Source organism: Homalodisca vitripennis, chromosome X (genome assembly GCF_021130785.1).
Source record: "Homalodisca vitripennis isolate AUS2020 chromosome X, UT_GWSS_2.1, whole genome shotgun sequence".
Lineage (NCBI taxonomy): Eukaryota > Metazoa > Arthropoda > Insecta > Hemiptera > Cicadellidae > Homalodisca > Homalodisca vitripennis.
Window position 1 is genome coordinate 96222648 of NC_060215.1, and position 25047 is coordinate 96247694.

Consider the following 25047-nt stretch of genomic DNA (forward strand, 5'->3'; position numbering starts at 1 on the left):
TTGGTTATATTTTTTATCCCTATAATTATTCTTGTTCATTGTGTTTCATTGCAGTGAATTTCGGTCAAATACACTATAAACAGTATATTTGGTGTTTTTTGTATTAAACCCAAGAGCTATAGTGTGATGCCAGAGAGTTTGCCATGTTGCAAGCCCGTTTATAATAACTTGTAAAACATAGTAAATATTTGTAAAATATATACTGGAGAACATACAAAAACAGATTTTACAAAATGTTTTTCTTTTATAGCTCCGAGGAGAAATAATTTATTGTCAGAATTAGTCAAAAATAGTAGAAACATTAATATATTTTCTAAAAAAATTAGAGTATGGTTGATCGGTCAAAATGATTAAGTTTTTGTTTAAGATAATAAATTAGTGTATGGTTAGTCTTGTCTGCTAAGTTATAATAATATTTAAATAGACACGTTAGAGCATTATAAAATAATTATTTATAATATAATATTTAATGTTACATGTGTAAAGCCTAATATTTGAATTGTAAATCATGCATAAATCCTTTTTGTTTAATACAGCACAATAGTTATACTAAATTTAAACTTTGAAACGTAATAGTACATTATTTACTACGTAAACTACAATAACTCATTTTTATCATTTCATTCTTGCTCGATTCCGCTATTTTTATTTTTTACCCTTTTTGTATATACTGTAGTATCCCCAACACAGGCACAGCCTCTTATGGGGTACCTAAATTTCCCTTATTTTGTAAATCTATTGGCCTAATTATTAGTTAAAAAAAAGAAAGAAAAATCTAAAAGGATGTAACCTACTTTTTATAGTTTATTACTCTAAGTACATAAATTAGAAATAAAGTAAGTAGAAAACATTTTTTTTTGTATTTGTTATTTACTGCTATTGTAAATACGTTATGTCATAGTATTATTTATTATTAAGCACTGGCAATAATATTTATTTGCAATATTCAGTTTGTTATTATGGGGAAATAAATTATTTATTATTATTGTTATTTATTTTTTAAATGGGGTTTTCTTGCTTGAAAATCTTATTGTAAATAAAATATTTTTATTTTTACTTTATTGAAGTAAAAAAATAAAAAAATAAAAATGTCATAGAAACATTCTAAATATGACCCTTACAAAATACCGGAATAAATTTATTTAGAGTTAGTAGGCTACACTAAATAATTCAATAAAATAGAACGTGTAGACTACTTAAATAGTTTTAAGAAGAAGAACGCAACAGTAAACAACATATGATGCCGCTCGTAGACCGCACCTTGCCCGTCAAAATTCAAACTCCACATATCGGTGACGGTGCGGGCACGATGCGGCCACGACGGTCTGGTGTCGGTGCGGACATGTGTGGACTTGCAGGTTGAAAGCTGCGCTGCAATTCTTTCACCGTATGACGGCCAACACACGGCCGACTGACGTGTCGGGTGCGGTGCGGTTATGTGTGTCCCGGCCTTTAGTCAGGTTGTTCAAGACTGATTGGGAGCGCATGCTAAATGACAACTACAAAGTTGTGATCAGAGCGGATAAATGACCAGCTAGAACACACAAACGCACATTTAATGCTCCAATAATAGATGAAGTTGCAATCCTCATTGTTGGTGAAAACTTGGAAAAACGCATTATGGTGCTTACATGTCGTGATGCTGGGCAACTGCAACAAATATCTGAAACACATCGTTCGTATGACACATAGCAACATTTGCTAATCCGCAAATTCGGGTGCAACCCCCTGATGTTTTGTGAAGGAAAAGATGGATATTGTTTCAATATCAAAATGAGAAATCAATTGAATGGTGGGTGTAAATATCATTAGTTTTAGTTTTAAAAGGATTGAATATTCTGCTGGCGACGTACATGAAAGACTTGCGCAATGACTCGAAATGTTTTGGAGGCACAATGATTTTACTGTCTGGCTATTTCTGCCAAACACTGCCAGTAATTCTAAGAGGAACGATGAAATAAACGCTTGCCTCAAATCGTTGAATTTATGGCGCTATGTGATGAATCTTAAACTTACAACAAACATGAGAGTTGCATTGCTAAATGATATATATGCTGAAGACTTCTCTGAGCAATTACTGACAATCGGTAATAGTCAAGTTCCTGTAAAAGAATAAAGTGGATTCATTTCATTTCATAAAATTTCTGTAATATTGCCTCATCGAAAGACAAATTCATTAATAACGTGTTCCCAAATATAACTGTTAATCACAAAAATTACGAATGGCTGAGTAAGCAAGCAATTTTGGCAGCTAAGAATAAAGATGTGGATGAATTAAACTTCATAATTCAGAATGGAATTAATGATACACTTCATTCATTCAAATTTATTGACTGTGTAACAAAGATGAAGCCACCAAATATCCTATTGAATTTTTAAACTGCATGGATGTTTACCATGGCTTACCACCACACAATTTACAACTAAAGGTTGGCTCAATAGTAATCATGCTACGGAACCTAAAGCAACCAAACTGTGCAACGCAACGTGATTGGTGATAACTAAACTGACGATCACTGTGATTTACGCGAAGATATTGAAAGGAAAATTTAAAGGCGAGAAAGTTCTCATTCCAATGATTCCGATGACCTCAATGCCGTTTGAGTATGACCAATTTCCGATTCGTCTTGTATTAGCCATAACGATAAATAAATCACAAGGCTAATCTTTGAAAGTTTGTGGTCTAAATCTATAAAATGCATGTTTTTCACATGGTCAATTGTATGTGGCATGTTCAAGAGTTGGAAAACCATCTGCTTTATTTGTTCTGAAAACAAGATGAAAAATGTCGTATATCACAGGGTGCTTCACTGAAGAGTGTATTCTTGCCAATTCCCATGTACTTTATTGTACTGATATAATAAAATATTGAACTGAATAATTATGTATTCATTTTAAAATCCTACATCTGCACATTCATTGACTATTAGGCGGAACAAAGTCCGTAGGATCCGCTAGTACAGTTTATAATTTGCAGTTTTTAATTTCTTAAAATGTAGACAAGTGCATAAAACTTTCTGGCCATAGCACACCTAAACTTGAAGGTTTTATAGGCTGTGTTAAATTTTATATTATTTAGTATATTAATTAACTTTTGGTTCACTCTCAATATAGGTATCTTATGTATAATGGTTTAGATTAATATGATTTAAACAATGCTATGCAAACAAGTAATAAAATTGTTTTTATAATTTATTTTTTATAACAAATCTTGTTTTTCAATTATAATTTTTTTTAATTTATGGGAAATCTAAGTAATCAGAAATTCTTTATTCATAATCTTTAATATTACAAGAAACGTCAATTAAGGAAAATGTATGTGGTTATAAATTATAAAAGATCACATTGATCTTGATTAACATTACTTTTCTCCACAAGTAAAATTTTCCACTGTCTAGTTGGTTCTTTGCAGGAGCCAGTTCTTTACTGCTGCCTTCATTTTCATGTGGCCGTTTTGATTTTTCTTAATTTCTTCTAGGAGAGCATTAAGTCGAAAAGGAGAAGGAAAAACAAAGCATGACTACAGACAGATAGACAGTTCAACTAAAGAACATATTCCTTAAAGAATGTAACAAATACAAACTTAACAGGAAAAGAAGAGAACAAGAACGATGCAAAGGCAAAGAAGAAATGTATACCCATGATTTAAGACTACGAATTGTTAAACAACTAAAAGTAGGAAAAAATCGTGCCTAATCAAATGACAAATCAAAAACACTTTGTAAAATCATTAACGATGAAAGGAAGATGGGTAAAACAATTACGCTACCAACAACTTTGCACGTAGAAGGATGGGAAGTAAATGAACAAGCTGCCATTGCGAATCATCTAATCACTCTGTAACGATCATAGATAACATCTTAAAATGGGCAGATCATCACTATCCTCCCAGTCCCCCAAAACAAAGCCTTTTCCTGTACCCAACTACAGAACAGAAAGTAGTCAGTGTAATTAACACATTCAAAGCCCCCCTCCCTCCCTATACACCCTTTGCAGGAGTAGATGGATATCAGCAACAACTGATAAAACTTGAAAAGAACAACTTCAGCCACCACTAACTGACATTACAAACAAGTATTTTGCCCAAGGAAAATTTCCAGAACTATTAATAGTAGCAAGTCTATCCAAAACTTTAGAAAGATCATACAACTGATGCAACCAACTTTAGGTCCATCTCTCTTATCAGCACATTTTCTAAAGCGGTATAGAAACTTGCCCTGGCCAGACTAGTACATCTACAACAACACAACCTGCTAACCAACAAACAGCATGACTTTATGACAGTGAAGACAACATCCACAGCCATACTTAACTTTGTTAAAACCATCATTGACCACTTAGAATCTGACAACATCCCCATGGCAATACTCCTTGAGTGCAGCAAAGCCTTTGACTGTCTGGACCACAATTAACTTCTCAGGAAACTTAAGAATCTGAACATTAAGGGGAAAGCAGCTGATTGTTTTGAAAGCTATCTTCTCAACAGAATGCAAGTCGTAGAGATTAAACTCTAGTATAAAGGAACAATCCGATCCAAGAAGAATTTTTGGACCAATTCAAGAAGGAGACATATGGCGGATCAGGAAGAACAGAGAATTAATAGAAATATACCAAGATCCCGATGTGATTGCACTGATCAGGAGTAAAAGAATGAGATGGATGGGCCATGTTGCCCGTAGGGGAGAAGATAAAATGATAAAGAAGGTGTGGCGAGGGGAACCAGAGGGAGTGAGGCCATTGGGCAGACCTAGGATGCGATGGAGAGATCAGGTGGAGAAGGATTTAAGAACGATTGGCGCTACACTGGAAGTGGCTCAAGATAGAGGAAGTTGGAGAGACATTGTTGGCGAGGTCAAAAATCATCTGGGTTTCGAGTGGCCACAGGAGTAAGAGTAAGAGTAAGAATAAGTATAAAGGAACAATTCTGTATGTCAAATCGAAAACCCAGACCATATCCTTACTGGGGCCAGTCTTATTTATTTTATTCACGAATGACTTCCCCGTATATATACACAACCATTGTACATCGCTTGTGTATGCTGATGATACGGTATTACTGCAAGGCAATAGAAACCAAAATATTATAGAATTCACTGCCACCGCTGCTTTAAATACTATAAACTATTGTAAATAGAACAGCTAAGTAGTGAACCAATCTAAAACAAAACAGTTATTTTTTTGAAACAAAAAACAAACAGCGTCAAAACTGCCAGACTTAGAAACTACTAAGAGCAACACCTACCTTTTTTTATCTTAGCATTACACTTGGTGAACAACTAACTTGGACACTTCATGTGGATAATCTCTGTTGGAAATAGGGCACAAGAATCTATGTCATCAGAAGAATTAAGACGATCGGTGACCTCAATACTGTTTAAATAGCCTGTTATTCCTTTTTTGAAACATATCTTCGGTACGTGTTATTAGTCTGGGGCAACTCATCTAAGGCAAACAGGCAATGGGTGCTTACTCTACAGAAGAGAGCATAAGGGTACTTTGTGATCTATCACCCAGAGAATCCTGTAGGGAAAAGTTCAACGAGCTCAAAATCCTTACTATAGTGAATTTGTACATACTGGAAACTGTAACATATGCAAGGACAAAAACCACGAACCCACTCAAAATGGGATCACAGCTGCTCACCTAAAATAACTGATATGCGAAACACTACTGCCTCCTTGTACACCACCTGACCAAACATGAAGATAAGCAAAGCCACATGGGATCCAAGCTGCAGTGAAGGAGACATATGACCAGTACCTGAGACAGTGGCTCGGCAGCTGGCTAAAAGCCATTCCACTCTTTTGATGAATTTGTTGTTCTTGATTTATACTTGACTTGCTACCAACAATGTAAAAACTCGTTAATTTTTACGCTATACTGTTTTAGAAGAATATGTTAATAAAGAACATTGTCTATTATCTATTGCCTAATAAAGAGTTTCTTTCCGGCATAGATTGATTTTTTTTCTCAAATACATCTCTCCTGTGAGGAGGTAGTGGGAAGTCTTGACCATGTCTTGTATTATGCTCATGAAGATCACCATTTCGGGGAAAGTCTCTTGATAAGAAGTACAACATTGTTTTCAGAGTATATAAAGAAGTCATTGTCCATATTTTAAATTCTTTAAAAGTAGCTCTATAACTTTCTCTAAGTCCTAGCTTAACCATTAATCGTATTCCTTTCTTCTGAATTTTGAGGACTTTCAAGATGTTAAAATGAGTTGTGCCTCCACATGCCGCTCCCCCATACCTGAGATGACTTTCAAATAGTGCATAGTTTCACTAATTTTCATTTCATTAATTCTTTTCATATCAGACATGACACGAATTATGTATTTTATTAATTATATAATGATAGCTGTAACCACTCAGCTGCAAGTCAACTGTATTTTTGTCAGTTGAGCGTCTGTCGTCAGTCTGTTGTTTTATATAATGACATTTTTTACTTATATCCTTTGGAATAATGGTCTTGTGTTATTTATGTATGTAATCACAATAAATAGAGAAAATCTAATGTATAATGGATTTTCATTTTGATTTATTAGTATGTGATCTATACAAACGACGAGTAACAAATAAAAAAAAAAATTTTTCAAAGAGATGGTTAATACACAGATTTTAAATAAAGGTAAGTCATTTAATTTATTTTTATATTATTCTCCTTGATTGCCTGAAAAAAATTATCTATAACAGTAAGGCTCTAGTTTAAAAATAAATAGTATAGAAAATCTTATCTACAAGCATAAACAGGTAGCAAAAATGGGGCTCGGCAATTAGAACATTTTAATCAGCACTTGGAGAGGTAAAGATATCTAGTTTTCACAAGAAAATATGTTATTTTATTTTTATCCAAATTTACCAACTGATAAGCATACATGTATTTAAGCATTCAATAGATAATTATTGTATTTTAAACATGCGGTTGATTCCATTCTGATTTAAAAGGCTTAGCATGGTTTATTTTTATCAATATTAGGGCTCTATCTCCTTTGCTAAGTTTTCTAAATACTTTGTGTAACTGTGCAGCAAAGCCCTACATGCCAATGTCATGGTATAAGAAAACATGCTCATGTGGGCAGAGCGACAAATGGTGATGTGACATCAGCCAGTTAGCTGATCTCGAGTAAACCGTGCTGGGCTGCTTGTTTCATGTTACTGTTTAATATTTTAAAAGGCTTGTTTGTTTCAGTGATGATTTTTATGTTAGTTTTGATGTAAAACTAAATGTAATGTAATGTATTAATAATGCTTGCTTGTACAGTTTTGTAATATGATAATTTTTACCATACTACAAAATGAATATTTAGCAAAGTAGTGAATATAGACTTGCAGAAGGAAAACTAAGATAAATATTAAAAAAGCAAGGATTTGTTGGATTAAATTGAAAGATGAATATTTTTCAACTATTGAAACATAGTTTATTGCAATAATCTCCTTAATACTTTAGCAATTTTGAAACAATTAAATCAATACCAACACTACATATACAGAGTACTAAAATAATTAAAATTATTTTGGCTTGGCAGTAGTTATATCTATCCAAAGAAAGAAAAAATAATGCAAGTGAGTTTGGAATAGTCTTTTGTATGTAAATTAACAACATTTAATTTAACATAGTAAATAGCTGTTTGGTCGATGTCAATCCTGAAAGACCCATCCAGATTACAAATAACTACATAAGCAATGAAAAAATTAAAAGCTTCAAAGAAAAAAAAGCCTAACTTACAGACAAGATCATAAAATTAAAAAGCTTGCAGTATAAAAGAACTATTAGCACTAAAGCTTATTGGTATTTAAAGTATCCACTGATTTCCTTACAAATATGGGTTTTGTATCATTACAGTGAAAACAAGGAATTTTAAAAGAAACTGTTCATTATGGGACACAATTATAGCAATTTTTGTGATCTACAATAATTTGTTACCTTATCACATGATAAAACTAATTAGCATAAAAATTTCTGTTTTGTACCATGTCCCGTTTTAATGATACTTAAATGTAATATTAATTTTTCCCCCAGAAGTATTCTAATACATATTTTCAGTATGTTACATAAAAATAAGTATAATTTATAAATGGAGTCAAATTTTTAAATCAATAATTACATAATTATGTGAATAGTACAAAAAAGTTAAAAGGAAGAACTAAGTAATTAACTAGAATAAGGAATCATATTGTAGGTTAAATTGTACAATATGAAGATTCAGTGATTAACTATGTAGTATATTATTACAGCTTTTATTACAATGTTATAGTTTTCTTTACTTACTTCAATATAAGGCAAATTTCATAAGAACCATATTATCAAAAAATAATATAATGTAACTAAAATAGTATAAAAAATATACATTAGAAGATAACAACAGGAAACAACACGGGGCATTGTACTGGGAAGGGAATCAGCGTGTCATTACGAACTGAGTGATCTCGTCTAAACCGCAGACTAGTTTTCATCCAAGTACACCCTTGTCTCCATACATCATGTGCTAATACCATATTTTACATGATACTCAATCAGTGATTGATATGACTTTAATTTTACTTAATTTTTTATGCAGGTCTAATGTATGATACTTTGAAATGAATTTATTATCAACAGTTAGACCTAAATATTTTTTTTATACTTCGTTATTTATACTTCATTTAATTACTTCGGTAATACACTGTTATTAATTTAGCTTGTTAAATTGTCATTGTGACAGCTGACATTTGTTTTAAATTCCTTATTTGTCAGGTACAACTCAAAACCACTAAAAATAATTTCATTTTTACACATATATTCTCTACTTCTCTTTTGTGTATCATAATGCCTATTAATTTTTTATGAGTAACATTCTCTTGCATGATGATCTCAAATGCCTTATTATGTTTTCAAGGCTTTTTTATGATTATGACATAGCTAAACCCTGCTTTATCTAGTTCACATCTCACTATCTATTTTCAATTGACTAATTACCTTAATACCTTAATCCACCAATGGTTCTTCAATCCAATTTCGTATCCATTCCTCTCTCCCATTTCATTTGTGAATAAGCAGAATTGCTGAATATGGGGGTCAGAAAATACTTGCATGATTCAAGAAAGAAAAATGCATCTACAATGAGTGACAGTTTAGTGCAGTTTTGGTTTGGCACCATCATCAGCCCTATTTTTTTTTTTTTTTTTTTTTTTTTTTTTTTTTGAAGAAGGTGCAGGACAAGTTAATGGAGATCAATAATTTACAACTATAAAGGAGTTTTAGTAGTCTTATTTGGATGAAATGGCAAGGGCGGATCCAGTAATGATTTTTAGGAGAGGCCACCTTCGTTTCACTTTACCATTATCTTTACTATAACAGAAAAGTTTACATTTCTTTGCGATAAAAAATAAAATTTTTAGAATGAAATTTACTCATACTAAAAGTTTAATTCATTTAGTCCATTTTGTAATGGTTAAAATATGAGAATCATTTTTTTAATAAAAGCGTCTTTGTTCAAATTCTCAAAGGGGGCCCATCCTCCACTTGATTCGTCACTGTGAAACGAACATTAACGAAATGTGGTTTCAGCAAGATGATTCCACCTCTCATACTCTCAAGAAACAATTCAATTGGTCCATGAGCCGTACTCAGATCACCTCATTTTGGACGATACACATAACAATGCCCACCAAGATTATGTAACTTACATACTTGTGATGTTTTCTTAGGGATTATCTTAAGTCACTTGTGTATGCCAATAAACCCCAAAACATACGTAACTTAAAGGATCAAATTCTATGAGTTATGGTAAAAATTGAAGTGGAAACTTGTTGTGCAGTTATAGTCAATTTCATTGTTCTTGCATGTCAGTGCAGTAGAGGTCATAAGCCCAACATCATTTTCGGTACACAAAATTGGATGGTTGGATGAATATGTTTATGTTATCGTGGACGGGAGCATGTGTCTGCATTTCGGGATGCTGCCGGACTTTTGCCAACACAAGCCGTATGCAGGATGCAGACTTGCACTCTAGTCCACCGTGTGCTGGCGGCGCGGGAGCCGTGGTACCTGGTGGATAGACTTGTGACCCGGGGGGAGGTTGCTCTCCGCGGTACCCGACAGGACGCACTACTGCATTTTGCAAGGGTTAGGCTTGAGGTGGGAAGGAGAGGGTTCTCCTACTTCGGGCCTAAACTTTATAATGATCTCCCCTGTGACCTCAAGCAGCTATCGGTCTCGGCTTTCAAAAAGAGACTGAAGCAATATCAGTCTCACATGTATAGATAGTTTATTTAATTTGTTATTTCATATAAGTTTTGATATTATTTTGATTGTGTGTTAATTACTTTCTTACTCTTGTTGTCAGTTTTGAATTTGTGTTGAATATGTTTTAATTGTTATTTTTAGTGTAAGTTCTTTGACTAGGAGTTGTGCTGTAAAGCAGTATTGAGCTGATGTGTCACTCGTCAACAAAGGCAAAAAAAAAAAAAAATCGTGTTTGTGTTCTTTGTAAAAATAAACTTTTTACTTTGATATATTAAAACCAGTTCATTTTGGATCACCCTTTAACCCTCTAAGTGGCAAGCGACGTCTTAGAAGTCGCTTCACATTGCCGCTTATTGCTAGGCAACCGATAATTATTTTTACGCCTAGTTTGCACAGTTGCGTTCACCACTAAATTTCAAATACATTTCATATAGTATCATCAACATCACGATGAAATAATCAATGGAACTAACTGAAATAATCCTAAGTTTTCTCCCGCGGTCTGTGGCAAAACTAGCTGAGTAGGCCTACGTGACTGTTTCGTTTCTCTTGGCTTGTACATATAGCTATATATTTTCTTTATTATTATAACATTGTCTATCTTTTTGGTTTGTAATAAATTTGGCATTGTTTTTACGATCTTGTGTTAGTTTGTTTATTCACTGTTTCCTGGTACCAAATTTCATTTTCAAGTTTGATCACAAACAAAAAACTAAAAATAATAATTTACTGTAATAAACTGATCTGGTAGATTTGTAGAAAAACTCTTTCTCTTCAAAATAAAATATAGTATGCAAAGATTCTACAGCATTTAGGTTGTTTTTTACCAGTTTCAACAAAACAACTTTTTTTTCTATTTTGCAAAAAAAATTATTTTTTATTTTTTTATTTATTTTTTTACAATTTTCAAACTTTTTCCTTTGTTATTTGTAGGTAATTATTGTTTCTACCTTTGGTATATAATGGATTTTCTGTAACTATGTTTTTGTTATTTTTTACAAAGTGTCAAAGTTACAATTTTAGTTCGGTCAATCAACATTTTTTGGTTTTTCACATAAGTCCCATTCAGGTTTCAAGAAATCATTTTATTTTATCATAATATGAAAATTCAACTCTTTCTGAAGAATTCAGTATGCAACATGACTAGGTTAGAGTAATAAATATATTTTTGGTGAATTTCTAAAAAATACTCTGCAAAGTGGCCAAAAAGAGCTTGCCACTGTGGAAGTTTAGCATTGCCACTTCTAGGGTTAAATATATATATATATATATATATATATATATATATATTTATATATATTTATTTATTTATATATTATATATATATATATTTATTTATTTATATATATTTATTTATTTATATATGATATATATATATATATATATATATATATCATAAAGGAGTGAGTGAGTGGAGGGGTGAATGAGTTTGTGTGTGAATCTGTTCACAACTGAATAAGTTTTTGATCATTATAATATTTTATGTGAAGGATTACGAAGCATGACTAGAAAGTAAGTGTACTGGTATTCTCAGAGCTGTAGGGAATACTTTTTCGACATGTTGGCAACACTGCCGCGTAGCCTGCCCCTCCCCTTCAAAACGAGACCAATCCGAGGTTAGTGTGTTGAAAACTCTTGACGCAGTACTATCCCTCACGAAAAATGTTGATTGTATCTCCCACCAAATGCGAAATTCGCGCCATCATTCGCTACCTTGTTGTGAAGGGAAAAGCTCCGGTTGAAATTTATAATGAGGTGAAATTTACGGTAATGGAGCTATGAGTCGTACAAGTGGTGTCGCGGGTTTAAAAGTGGCCGTACTTCCGTGCGTGACAATCAGAAGAGTGGAAGACCTTCAATTGTGGCTAATGAACTTGTGGAAAAAATTGAGATTGCGGTCCGAGACTTTTGCAGGTTGACGTTAGATGAAATTTCTGCGATGTTTCCGCAAATCTCCAGATCCCTGATACACGAAATAATCACAGAAACTCTCGGATATCGGAAATTGTCTGCGAAGTGGGTCCCAAAACAGCTGACAGAACAGCACAAGTTGAATCGAGTGCAGAGCTCCAAAGAGTTTTTTGAACGCAACGAACTCAAAGGCGATGATTTTCCCTACTCTATTGTTACTAGAGATGAAACTTGGGTTGCCCACTAGACGTCTGAAACTAAGAGGCAGTCTAAGCAATGCCGTCACACCTTGTCACCCTCCGCCAAATTATGGTATCCATGTTTTGAGACCATAAAGCCAAAATTTTGATTGAACATCTGTCTCACTAGGAGACCATCAACGCGGCAAGATACTGTGAGATGCTAAAAAAGTTAAAAAGGACGATTCAGAATAAAAGGAGGGGCACGCTGACGAAGGGAGTCTGCCTGCTGCACGACAATGCCAGACCTCACATGGCCAACACCACGAAGCAACTCCTGGACTCTTTTGGATGGGACGTTTTGAACCATCCCCCATATTCCCCTGACCTGGGGCCCTTTTAGATTTCCTCTTCTTCACTTCCCTGAAGGTGCTCATGAGTGGAAACAAGTTTTCAATGGACGAGGAGATGAAGGCGGAGTTGGAGAAGTAGGCAAAAGAGCTGGCGGGAGACTTCTTCGAGGCAGGCATCAAAAAATTAATCCCACGGCTCACCACTTACATCGAGAGGGATAGTGACTATGTTGAAAAATAACTTACATATGTACAAGTGTACCCAAGTATGTTTTTGTTTTAATACATTTTTTAGAATCCTACATAAATTGAGTACACTTACTTTCTGGACATACCTCGTATACTATTTACTGTTGATTATTTCTATTTATTCAATTTTTTTTAAATACATTTTATTACTATATATGTTATATTTGTACAAATTATGTTTTATGTCATATTAACCCACACCCCCCCCCCCCACACCCTGTTTTATGTGGGTTATTGTTGTTATGTTAATTTAGTATAGGTGTTTTTAACAAACCGACATGTCATCCACCATAAAGTATTCACTGCCGTTTGAACAGTGTTACGTGGAAATATTTAAAAATAAAAACAATATAGAGCAACTTTAAAAGTTTAACAGTTTGTTTTAACCAGGTTCATGACTACAATACTTGAAAGGCACATATATATTACACATATACGATATTACACCATCCTCTGGGCTACAGAAGACTATAGCTACATTTAAAGAACACTCAGTGTCTTTCTTGATCTCTCAAAAGCATTTGATACTGTTAATCATGGTATATTGCTACACAAGCTGGAAGGCTGTGGTGTAAGAACAGCACACCAGTGGCTCTACTCATACTTGAGAAGCAGAAGTCAATGTGTTCAGGTCCAGAATGCAGTATCAAGTAGTATTAGGATATACCAAGGAAAGGAGTCCCACAGGGATCAATCTTGGGTCCTGTCTTTTATTGATTTATGTAAATAACATCCATGCGTCACCCTTATATGGTAAAATCATTCAATACTTCTTTGGAGATTCAAACCTTCATTGATCTTAATTCCTGCATTCAAAATTGTCTGGTAAATAATCTCAAAACTAATCATGAAATGATAAATTACATCAACTGCTGTCTACATGGGTTGAATACTTATGAAACCCCAACAGTAATGGTGGATAACATTGTTCTGGAGGAAACTGATTCTGCTCAACTTCTAGGAACACACCTACATAAAGGGTTAACCTGGAAAGTTCACATTGAAAGTGCATGTGCTAAATTGGCAACTGGAATTTTTATCCTTCAAAATTTATCAAAGCTTTGTATGGCTAATGTATTAATGATGGATTAATATTTCCATACCTGTCGTACCGGATTTCTCTGTGGGGCAGTTGTGCCATATCAAACTTGGAAAGAGTATTCAGACTAAAAAAAAAGCTGTTTGAATCATCGCAAAATTGAAAAACAGACAGTCATGTCGAAGTGCCTTCAGGCAACGCAATAAATATATTCTATTCTATAGTTCAGAAGCTTAGAACTTCAACAACATGCTGCTCAATTGTCAAGCTAGCTTATAAGTAAAGCCTTTATTCACTTGACTACCAATATTAATCATACTTAGAACAGGTGGATGTGTGGCAGTTTTCACTTTCACTGGATGACCTGTATTTTCCATTTAATTATTTTTTTAATGTTTTGTATGAGCAATCCAATGTGCCTGGATGGCACAGACCTTCAGGAAGTGTGAGCTTTCCTTTAGCCTTACACTTCAAATTATGGGTCATGTTTAGACTAATTATATTATTATGTTGAGATTCTGATACTTACTGCCACTGGGTCCATAGAACTTGACGCAGAACTCATTAAGTCCTCCCAAAATTGTTACTTCATGTTTGCTCTCTATTCTGAAATAGTTATTAAGGAAACACACGACAACAAAAATCAACACCACACATTTACTTTATTACAATCACCAACAAATACACATGTACGCACGTACACACGCACACACACGCACACACTCACACACACACACACACACACACACACACACACACATATGTATTTGTACAAAGAAATACATATAGTGATTTGTAATACAAACAAAATCCTTTAAATATATTTCTTATTGGTAAAATATTTCTCTTAAAACAGATTAGTTACTTGGAATTAATGTGCACTGTTCTTAAATTATTAGTGTATTTATGTAACATCAATATCCAAAAATATCACTGCAAAATCATACAATTTACAATTAAATAAATTATCAGGGCTTAAATACAGACACAAAACAAATTGGTAATTCTGGTAATTACTATATCATCTTTAATGTTTGTACTATTGAGATATATCACAGCCACCCTGCACTTCTGGCAAAAAAAAACAGCGTCCCTTGAGATAGTACAAGGTTTAATAAAATATTAACTGAACTTTTCTTTTCAGAACTCCATAAGTAAAGTGAATGGTGTGACGTCTTTATTTATGTTGGGTTGGGATGATACAAGAAAGAGATGGGTATGTGGTTCACCAAACCAGACAGGCTTTTTTAGTAGCATATGTCTGAGCACACGTCTGTTGAGCAAAGCATTGTTATAAAATTTGTTGTCATGGGAGGGCATAAAACCCGTTGAAATTTTTCGTTTACCAACTGCACAGTACATGAAAAAAAGATATCAAGGACTGAAGTCTATCACTAGCAAAAACAATTAACCAATAGCCGAGAGTCAGTGGAAAGCAAGAGACATACACTCCCGCCTCAGGGACAAGAGCTATTTTGCTATGGTTTTTTGGGACTGCAGAGGCGTATTGCTCATTGATTTTCTCTATCAATGGTGGATGAGTAACCCTGCATACTACTGTCAACTGCTTGATCCCATAAAACTGTCATATCGGTGAAAAAGGTGAGATATACATGTTCGAAGTGCTTTTCAGGTCCATGACAATTCTTGGAGTCAAATACAACATACGCACATACAGCTACATTGACTCGCGAAAAATTAAACCAAATTCATTGGGAAACACTTGAACAAGCACCAATCTGTAACTTTCGCTTGTTGGGCCACTTACAGAGTAATTTGGACGTCAGTACTCCAACAACGATGAAGAGGTTAAAATGTTTATGTGCAGAAATTTAATTGGTTACAGATGAGGCCAGCTTCATTCTTTAATGACACAATTTCAAAACTTGTATCTAAAAATCAATCTCATACCATGTGAGCACCTCAACCTCTATGTAGTTCTATCTGTAATTAACTTCAGTTTGGACAAGATAAGAACTGGCATGCCATATAGACTTATCACTGCCAGTATCTCAATTTATCTTTCCTCCTCAGTTAATTTTGCTCTATTTGATTACTTTTATATCAGAAGCACCATGCTTAAGTTATTACAAAGTAAGCATTAAATAATTCAAATTCACGAACTTGAAGCAATATATGAAGACATATTGTAATAACACTTTGTATTGTTTATATTTGTTTGTGTTTGTGACACTTAAAATCATTTGAAATATGAATTAAAATGTTACTTTTGTAATATATTTCAGTAATAGTTGTAAATAAATACAGTAATAGTGGAGAATTACCAACAATCTTATTTAAAAAATGAAACCCACCAATTTTAGCATTCATTTTTAGAATGCTTTTTATTATTATTTGATTTTAAGACTATCAAATCAAGGTAAAGTTATTTGTTTGTTTTTTTAAAGGGTTTTATATTTACAATAATAGCTGAATATCCGTGCTTTGCTACAGGGTCAAAACATAAACTTGTTTTTCACTTTTGTCATGTTCCAACTATTAACTGTCTATTAGACACAGTAATAAATTATTTAATCCATCACTTCCCTCTATAAAAATTATTTTGTGCAACCCTCACGTAGAATCATCAGACTGTCAGAACACCTCCCATCTCCTATGTCTATGAATGTGAGTATTCATCAGATATTAGGAAACTGTTAAGGTGTACTCTACAGGCAGTGTTTGTCTAAAATTACCAGCCACCAACATTCATTCTCCCAATAATTTACTTGCAGCTACGCATATCTTAGAGAGTCCTGTCTAAAGCTTTAAATAATTCCTTATGTGTCATAGTACAGTCAAACCTCAATATAACGAACCTCAAGGGACTGGACAAAAAATTCGTTATATAGAGTATTTTGTTATAATGAAGTTCGTTATATTGAGGTTAGGTTAGGTATAATTTCGCTACATCGAGGTTTACAGACCATCAGCTCAGTCGTGTTAAAACGTTGTGAAATCATATGCTGTACTGTATTTAAATAGTGTGTAAAACGAAATAAAAATGCATTTAATTTGGAACAATGAAACTTTATTTTTAATTTTTTGTTTCAATTAAGAATACAATATGTAATACAGAAAAACTGTAATACAGTAGCTATGTACTTTGAAAACACATTAAAAGAAAATTGAAAAGCAAACATGACCTGAACAAAACTTAAAAATCTTACGCTACAGATAGTAAAAAATACAGTAAAATAAAATACAGTACTCGTACTGTACAGTATTACCATACTGAAAATTACAAATTGTTAAAGGTTAAATGGCCTAATCAACATTTTGCTATTCAATGGCATCATTATTTATGCTGTTTTCACCCTGTTTGTTAGAGAAAAAGTCAGCAATAGTAGTCTGCTTACGTGATGTGACGTTGATAATATCCAATGACCAATCCAATTTAGTTATAGATTTTACCATACTTTCACTCAAACCACCCTTTTTAAGAAAAAAAACACTTTAGAACACCAATGGCTGTTCTAGAGCCATAAATAAATTCGGGTCGGGCATTACACAATCTGGTTCATCGTCATCTTCGGCAGCCACATTTTCGTCCGGAACAGAGGACACAGAAGAAATTATGTTAGCGTCCGTCAACTCCCCACACACAGCCATCATCAAAAGTATCAAAGTCTTCGAACTCTGCATCCTTCTCTAGCTCTAATGCTTCTTCTTTGACTGTTTCCCAACCCTCTGCAGTGTCGATTTCTGGTGTAGAAGACTGGTCTGAACTGTCCTGAGTTGTGACAGTGAATCCACTCTTCTTGAAACAATTACAAGTTGTAGTTTCTGTAACTTTACTCCACGCTTTTGTGATCTTCCACATGGCGTCCAAAACATTGATATTTATAGGTAAACAGATTTCCATGTCTCTAAGGAACTGTTTTACGACTTCTTTTCTATAATTTACTTTAAAACTTTGGATAATGCCCTGATCAAGCGGTTGCAGTTTGGAGGAAGACACTCGACCTTAATGTTACTCAGACTAGGAATGTCTCCATGAGCCGTGCAGTTATCAATGAAGATGAGAGTTTTCTTATTCATATCTTTGTTAAGACTTTAAAGCCAAGCACTGAAAGCGTCACAATTCATCCAAGCCTTTGTATTCGCCATGTAGTCTGTAGGAAGTTCATTCACGTTTTTAAAACAACATACTTTTTTCGCTTTTCCAATTACTGTAGGCTTTAATTTATGAGTCCCTGTGCAGTTTGCTCCCAGCATAACTGTAAAACTATGTTTACTATTTTTTCCACCATGGCATTTATCACCCTTAAATGACAATGTTTTGTCAGGTAAACATTTGAAAAATAATCCAGTTTCATCTGCGTTATAAATGTTTTCTGGTTCATATCCCTCGGTTAGCTCGGGAAGTTTATCTTTCCACTCAGTACAAACACCATCATCGACTTTTGCACTTTCACCGCACACTTTTTGAAAAATAAGTTCATTTCGTTTTTTAAAGTTTGACAACCATCCATTGCTAGCTCGGAAGTTCTCGCGTCCCAGTTCAAAAGCAAACTGCTGGGCTTTTTCTTGAAGTATAGGTCCACTTATTGCAATACTGTTGTCTCGGCACTGCTTCAACCATTTAAGCACACACTCCTCTACATCCTTCAGCTCACACGACTTTATTTTTCTGATTTTAGAACACAGTACACTTCCGTCATCGAACTTCTCTTTCTTTTTTAAAATTGTAGCTAAAGTGCTGGGCGGAATGCCAAATTCTTTCACGATTACCAATTTTTTTTCATGGGATTGTTTTCAACGCATTTGATAATTTTTCGTTTACGCTCTACGCTTATAGCAACGCCATTTGTTTTTGTTGTTGGCGTCCATCGTCACTAAACTACTGTAACTTCATTCCGAAGCACCGCAAAATCCAAACTTTCCATGACAACTGAATAAAGTTGTCTAGAAATTCAGACCGGATTGGCTGTGACTAAGTTTTCAAGTTGAGACATGATTGTTTGTTTGTTGTCCTTTGTTGCCGTTGTGACGTTAGTTTACGTTCGTTATATAGAGGTGAATTTCGTTACAAGAGGTTCTAACAACGAAAAATTCACTATACCGAGGGCGATTTACTTTTTCCAGGATTACTAAAAATTCGTTATATCGAGGTTGTGAGTATGCTTTATTAGTTATGTAGAGGTGAAATTTGCATTGATTCTTATGGAGACTTCTAGGGGATTTAAAAAAATTCGTTATATCAAGGAATTTGTTATATTGAGGTTCATTATATTGAGGTTTGACTGTACACTCATTCCTGATAATTAACTTATGTTCTGGAAGAACTTACACTGAGTTGAACTGTTTTCAAATGTTTCACATTGGAGTGTCAGTAATGTTTAAGTTAAAGGGTAACTTAAATGCTGAATGCAGTTTTCTCCATCCGACAATGTGACTGCTATTCCAGATAACACGACCACAGTTGCTGATTTTTTTCTTTTAGGTTTGTGAGCTATAAGCGAACTAAATATTTATAGTAATTTTCTGTTAAAGTTAATGTGAAAATTAATCAGTTCTTCAAGTTAAAGTATATTCTTATATTTACACACACAAAAATTTTCTACTATTCGGCAATAGTGCCAAAACAAAAGTCACATTGTTTTAAGTATTTAAATACAAAGTGGGCTTTTTAATAACCTATTGTCATTTTAAGTATATTATGTGACTATACTTAATTTGAATTTTATTGTTTGCTTTAAGTTTGTTCTCTTATTGTAATTATCCTTTTGTAAAATGATTACAATCAATACACAATTTTCATAAATATCTATATATTTTGAGTTTTAATTAAAAGTTTACGTGTTGGGAGTTAGGAAAACCTTAAGTAATGTATGGAGATTCATTTTTCAGACTTAAACACTGTAAAGTTATTAAAATTAATATAAATTATAATAGAGACAGTACTTAAGTTAAAATATTAGGTGCCGTAAGCGGGGGTGACTTTGTGCCTGCGGGGGTGACATTGTGACACACGTTCTATTTTTACTATTTTAAATATTGTGCCATTTGTGTACAAAGCATTGCCAGATGCCTGACAAGTGCTGCTACCTACCAGTCACTGCTTATACTTCTGGACAAATTATTGAGCCAGCTACTCTGTATTAATTAAAACCACATTTTTGTTCACCAGAGAAAACCTGCAAACTTTCTACTGTGAAACATTTTACATAATTTCAAGCATTTAAATAGGTAAGTATAGTAATAGCATTATACAAATTATAAAGCAGAAAAAATTTGGTCCACTTGGACTGAGAATGGACCGAATGGGGCTAGGTATACCAGTAGCAAATCAGGATGGTTTGATCATCAGATGTTTGAGGTTCGTGTCACTCATGTTGCCCATCTTGAAAAAACAAGGTGTGAAAATATTGATAGGAGATAATTTGAGCTCCCACATAAGCCTGGAGGTGCTTCGTCTCTGTGAAGAATAAGAAATCAAATTTATAGCCCTCCCACCTAATACATAATCTATGAATATTTATCTCATCTACTTCAACCACTTGATGTGGCATTTTTCGGCCCATTAAAACAACTTTGGAGGGAAATACTTTCCTCTTGGAAACAAACAACTTCAGGATGTAGATGTTTGTCAATTCCAAAGGATAAATTTCCTGACTTATTAAAGAAGCTTGTAACTGCTCTGTAACCTAAAGTAGAAAAAATTAAAATTCTGGTTTCAGAAAAACGGGAATAGTTCCTCTAAGCAAACAAGAAGTCATTTCGAGGCTTCCTAAAACTAGCCTAGACAAAAATTTGGGAGACATGAAAAACCTAATCAGAGAATCCTTTCTTCATGAATTAGAAAAAAGAAGACAAGATGAGACACAACCAAAATGAAACAAAAAGGCGCAAGAGGTTAAATGCACCTGCAGGGAGGAGCATTGGAGCATCAGATGTTCTCAGTCCTACACAGAATAAAACTGAGGAAAATGTGACTTTATACACCGAAAATCCAACCAAAGGGAAGGCACAAAAGCAGAAGAAAAGAAAAACTCATCAGTCAGAAGATGAAAGTGATGTCAGCGACACATTTACTTTACAGGATTCCGATGAACTTGATCTGGACTTGTTCCGTGAACAGCTGTCTGATCTCGATGATGATTATTGTTTAGAAGGAACGAGTAAAGATGCAAATGAAGAATATCTTGCAACAGGGGAATTTGATGAACAGAACTTTTCAGTTGAAGATTACGTAGTCGTAAATTTTGATGGTACTCTGTTCCCAGGAAAAGTAACTGAGAAAAAAGATGGCGGTTACATTGTCTCTGTTATGGAGCAATCTAAAAAGAATTGGAAATGGCTATCAAAACCAGATGCAATTTTTTATGATAAAGAAAGTGTTGTATGGCATACAACCCCCAAAACAGATTAGTAGCAGAGGATTTTATCAAGTTTCTGGAGTGGGTTGCTAGCCATTTTGAACTTCAACATAAGAAACAATAATTTGTTTGCAAAATTTTGATGACAAAAAACATTTTTATGATTCATTATATATTTGTCTTTACTTATTTTGTACTTGTTTTTTGCTGTACAATAAAGGTTTGAGGGGTTACTTTTGTTACAACATCTTTTCCTTGTACTTTTAATAGGAAATATAACCCATCACAAAGTCACCCCACAATTTGGGGTGAGATTGTGACAGATATTATTAATTATAATTTGGTGATACTTTAAGAATGGATTGACAACCACATGTTAATATGTAGCCAAAACTTGTAGCTACATATAATGATAAATATTAGTGAAATCCAATTGTAATTATCCAATTTACATTTAAAAACCCCTAAAAAGCGTCACAAAGTCACCCCCACTTACGGTAGTAGAATTAAATAGTTCTAACCTGGAGTACAGGCAAATCCTTTAGAAGTGAAATATGCATTTTTATTATTTAAAGGAAGATTCATAAACTTAATATATACACTGTAGTAAAAAAAACTGAAAATCTTCCATATGTATTTAAATAATATTTGTATTATTAGATCTACTCCTATTATAAGAATATCAAGCAACCTCTACTCTCCCATCTTAGTTGCTACTTACAGTAAAACTGAAGTTTTATTGAGGTATTTATTGCTATAAATAAAAGCCAACTATAGTAACCTAGTTGAGAGTGTTACTAAAGCCTACCACTTGAAACGCTGGACAAATTTCATTTATCTGACATGACTTTAGCTATCACAAACAATCAGAGCATTTATAGATATTAAATTTACTGGACCAAATGTTCAATGGTTTATTTATACTGTATATAGACAAGATAGATTTTGATGATGGTACATGCCCTTCCATGTGATTTGGTTGAGCATTACTAGTCTATAACTCAAGGTGATATCTCAAGAATTAATTGATTTTTTTAATTTTTTATAGTTATATAGTTGTATAGAATCTTTAAATTTTGTATAGTTTGCTTAGCAAGACTAGGACTAAGAGTCCTAGCAAAATTCTTCTTCTGTCTGTATATATATACTTGTGTTTCTGTTTTCCGCTGGGTATCTCAAGAACAAATTGAGCTATGGAATGGCACATTCCTACCTAGCAACAAATTAATTTATAGTTTATTCTTCCTGGTACCTTCCTTTGTACAAGTCCAATACCACTGTAATGAATTGTTATCGACCTTTCTAAGAACTTCAGCATATATTAAAACAATAGAAATGTTTTTCCCACATTTTATCAAATTTAAGAAAAAAAAACCTTTAAAAAGCATTTAAAGAACTAAAAAAGACAATAGCAGTGCAAAAAGTTGTAAGTAGACTAAAAAACCCAGACATACTTTATAATTTTGAAGGATAAATAATGTTGCTAATTTCACTCTCAGGTATTTTAAGTTGTGTTAGGTAGATTAAAAGTTCTTGATTAAAAATAGATTCTTATATTCTGACACTTGTTTATTGTTGAATATAAATCATTACAACTGTTTGTTGTGGTGACCTGACACAAAAAGGACATCTCGAATTAATTTATTTTAAATTGTTAAATTTATTGTTAACTGGTTTCTACTATTGTTATCAGTTATTTTTTTAATTTTAATTAACTTTAATTATGGTTAAAGTAAAGAAAATAAAGTATCCCTGTGGAGTTTGTGATAAAAATGTAAACAAGAGCAGTAGAGCTGTATTTGAGTGTGTTTGAAATGGTTTCACATTACGTGTATTAATATGGACTTGGAAGAATTTAAATTTATTTCAAATGCAAAATCTAATTGGAAATGTAACCAATGTAATGGGAGTGAGTCTTTCAATATGAGTGAAGTGGAGGGCTTAACTTGTGAAGAATTGAAAAGTGAAATTGAAAATTTAAACAAAATTATGGAAACACTAGGACAGGACTTAAATGATACTAACAATGAAAACAAATCTCTTAACTTTAGAATTTCAAAACTTAATCAAATGGTATTAGAACGCGAGGAAGAAATTGTTAAATTAAAACTAGAATTAGATGTCTTGCGTTTTGGATTTAGTAATGAGCAAAGACTTGAAAATAATAAAAATAAATCTTTAAAAAAACCAGTTCATTCAAAACCATTTTATATACCACTAAGTAACAGCTTTCAAGTTCTCGCAGAAAGTAATGTAGGTAAAGAAAAGCAGCATTTCTCTTTACAACATAGTGAATTCCCACCACTTCATTTTTCAAAAAAAACTTTAAAAAATACTTTAGTTCCTAAAAGTAAAAAATCTTTGACATCTACAAGCTTTAAAGGTGAGTGTCACAAATCCTCAACTAATAAACCACTATCAGACATGCAAAACATAATTATAATTTCAGACAGTCACGGACGGTCTTATAAAGTACAGCGAAGAACTACAAGCTGTGTGACAGCTACTGTTAGACCTGGTGCGATGCTGAGTGGTGTCGTTCATGACATGAATGAACAAATCAAGGGCCTTACTAAGTGTGATGCAGCTGTATTGATTAGTGGAACGAACGATCTTGAGAAGAGGAGTGAAAACCTGATCTTACATGATATTCAACAACAAATTCAAACCACTCTTCACACTAATTTGATCCTAGCTACATTGCCCCTACGACATGACAAGCCAGAACTTGATGAAAAATTAAGTTATCTTAACAGTGAAATTGAGCACTTAGCCGAATCTGAAGACCATGTCTTTATATTACCACTTCATCTGTTGCCTAGACATCTATACACATCTCATGGACTGCACTTCAATAACAAGGGGAAGGAAAAGATAAGCCTAATGATCAAAGAAATATTTCAAAATATTAAACATAAAATTTCAAATCAACATCGTGATGTAATCAGGTCACAGGTTGCCTATTCCAACATCGTCTCCAGTTCTCCAAAGAGTCAATCAACTGGGAAAAATGTTCAAGAAGATTCAACTGATCTGAACTTAAAAAAGCTGGAAGACGGAATCAGTATAGCGGAGGCGGACATGAGTGATGTCATAAACCGGTCTTCAACCTACAATATACAGATCATTGAGCAGAACCAATCTCAAATTGTATCAAAGGGACCTTTTTTAGTGCAATAAGTAAGCCTGTAAACCATTTAAAAATACTGCAACTTAATATTCAAAGTATTAGAAATAAGTTATTAGAATTAGAGCAATTTTGTAGTGAAGAAAAAATTGATATTATTTGTGTGTCTGAACACTGGTTGACTACAGACGAAGTAAACCTGTATGTTCCTCATGGTTATTTGCCTGCTAGTTTTTATTGTAGAAAAATTAGAAAAAATGGTGGAGCAGGAATTTTTTTTTAAACAGGATATAAATTATAAAGTAATAAATTTAGAACGTTTTAGCATAGAAATGGATATTGAAATATGTTGCTTAAAATTAATTGAACAAAATATGTATATTGTTAGTTTGTATAGATCTCCACAAGGGAATATTGATTCATTTTTTCATAACTTTGAACAGGCTATGAAAGAATTATTGATTAAAAATGCCATGGTTGCCATTTGTGGTGATTTTAATATAGAAATGACTGCATTACAGAGTCAAAACTCAATATATTTTTCAAACTTACTTAAGTCACTAAATTTGAATTGCACAGTTAAAACTCCCACCCATATTAATTCTTGTATAGATAACATTTTGGTTAATTTTACTGATAA

General features: G+C 33.4%; 1 protein-coding gene across 1 annotated transcript in view; it reads right to left on the reverse strand.

The window, feature by feature from the left end:
* LOC124369724 (ubiquitin-conjugating enzyme E2 H) overlaps positions 1 to 25047 on the reverse strand; it is a 62301-nt gene that overhangs the window by 27821 nt on the left and 9433 nt on the right. Inside the window, exon 2 of the mRNA XM_046827782.1 lies at positions 14488 to 14564. Coding sequence (XP_046683738.1) covers positions 14488 to 14564 — 77 coding nt within the window. The remainder of the gene's footprint in view (positions 1 to 14487; positions 14565 to 25047) is intronic.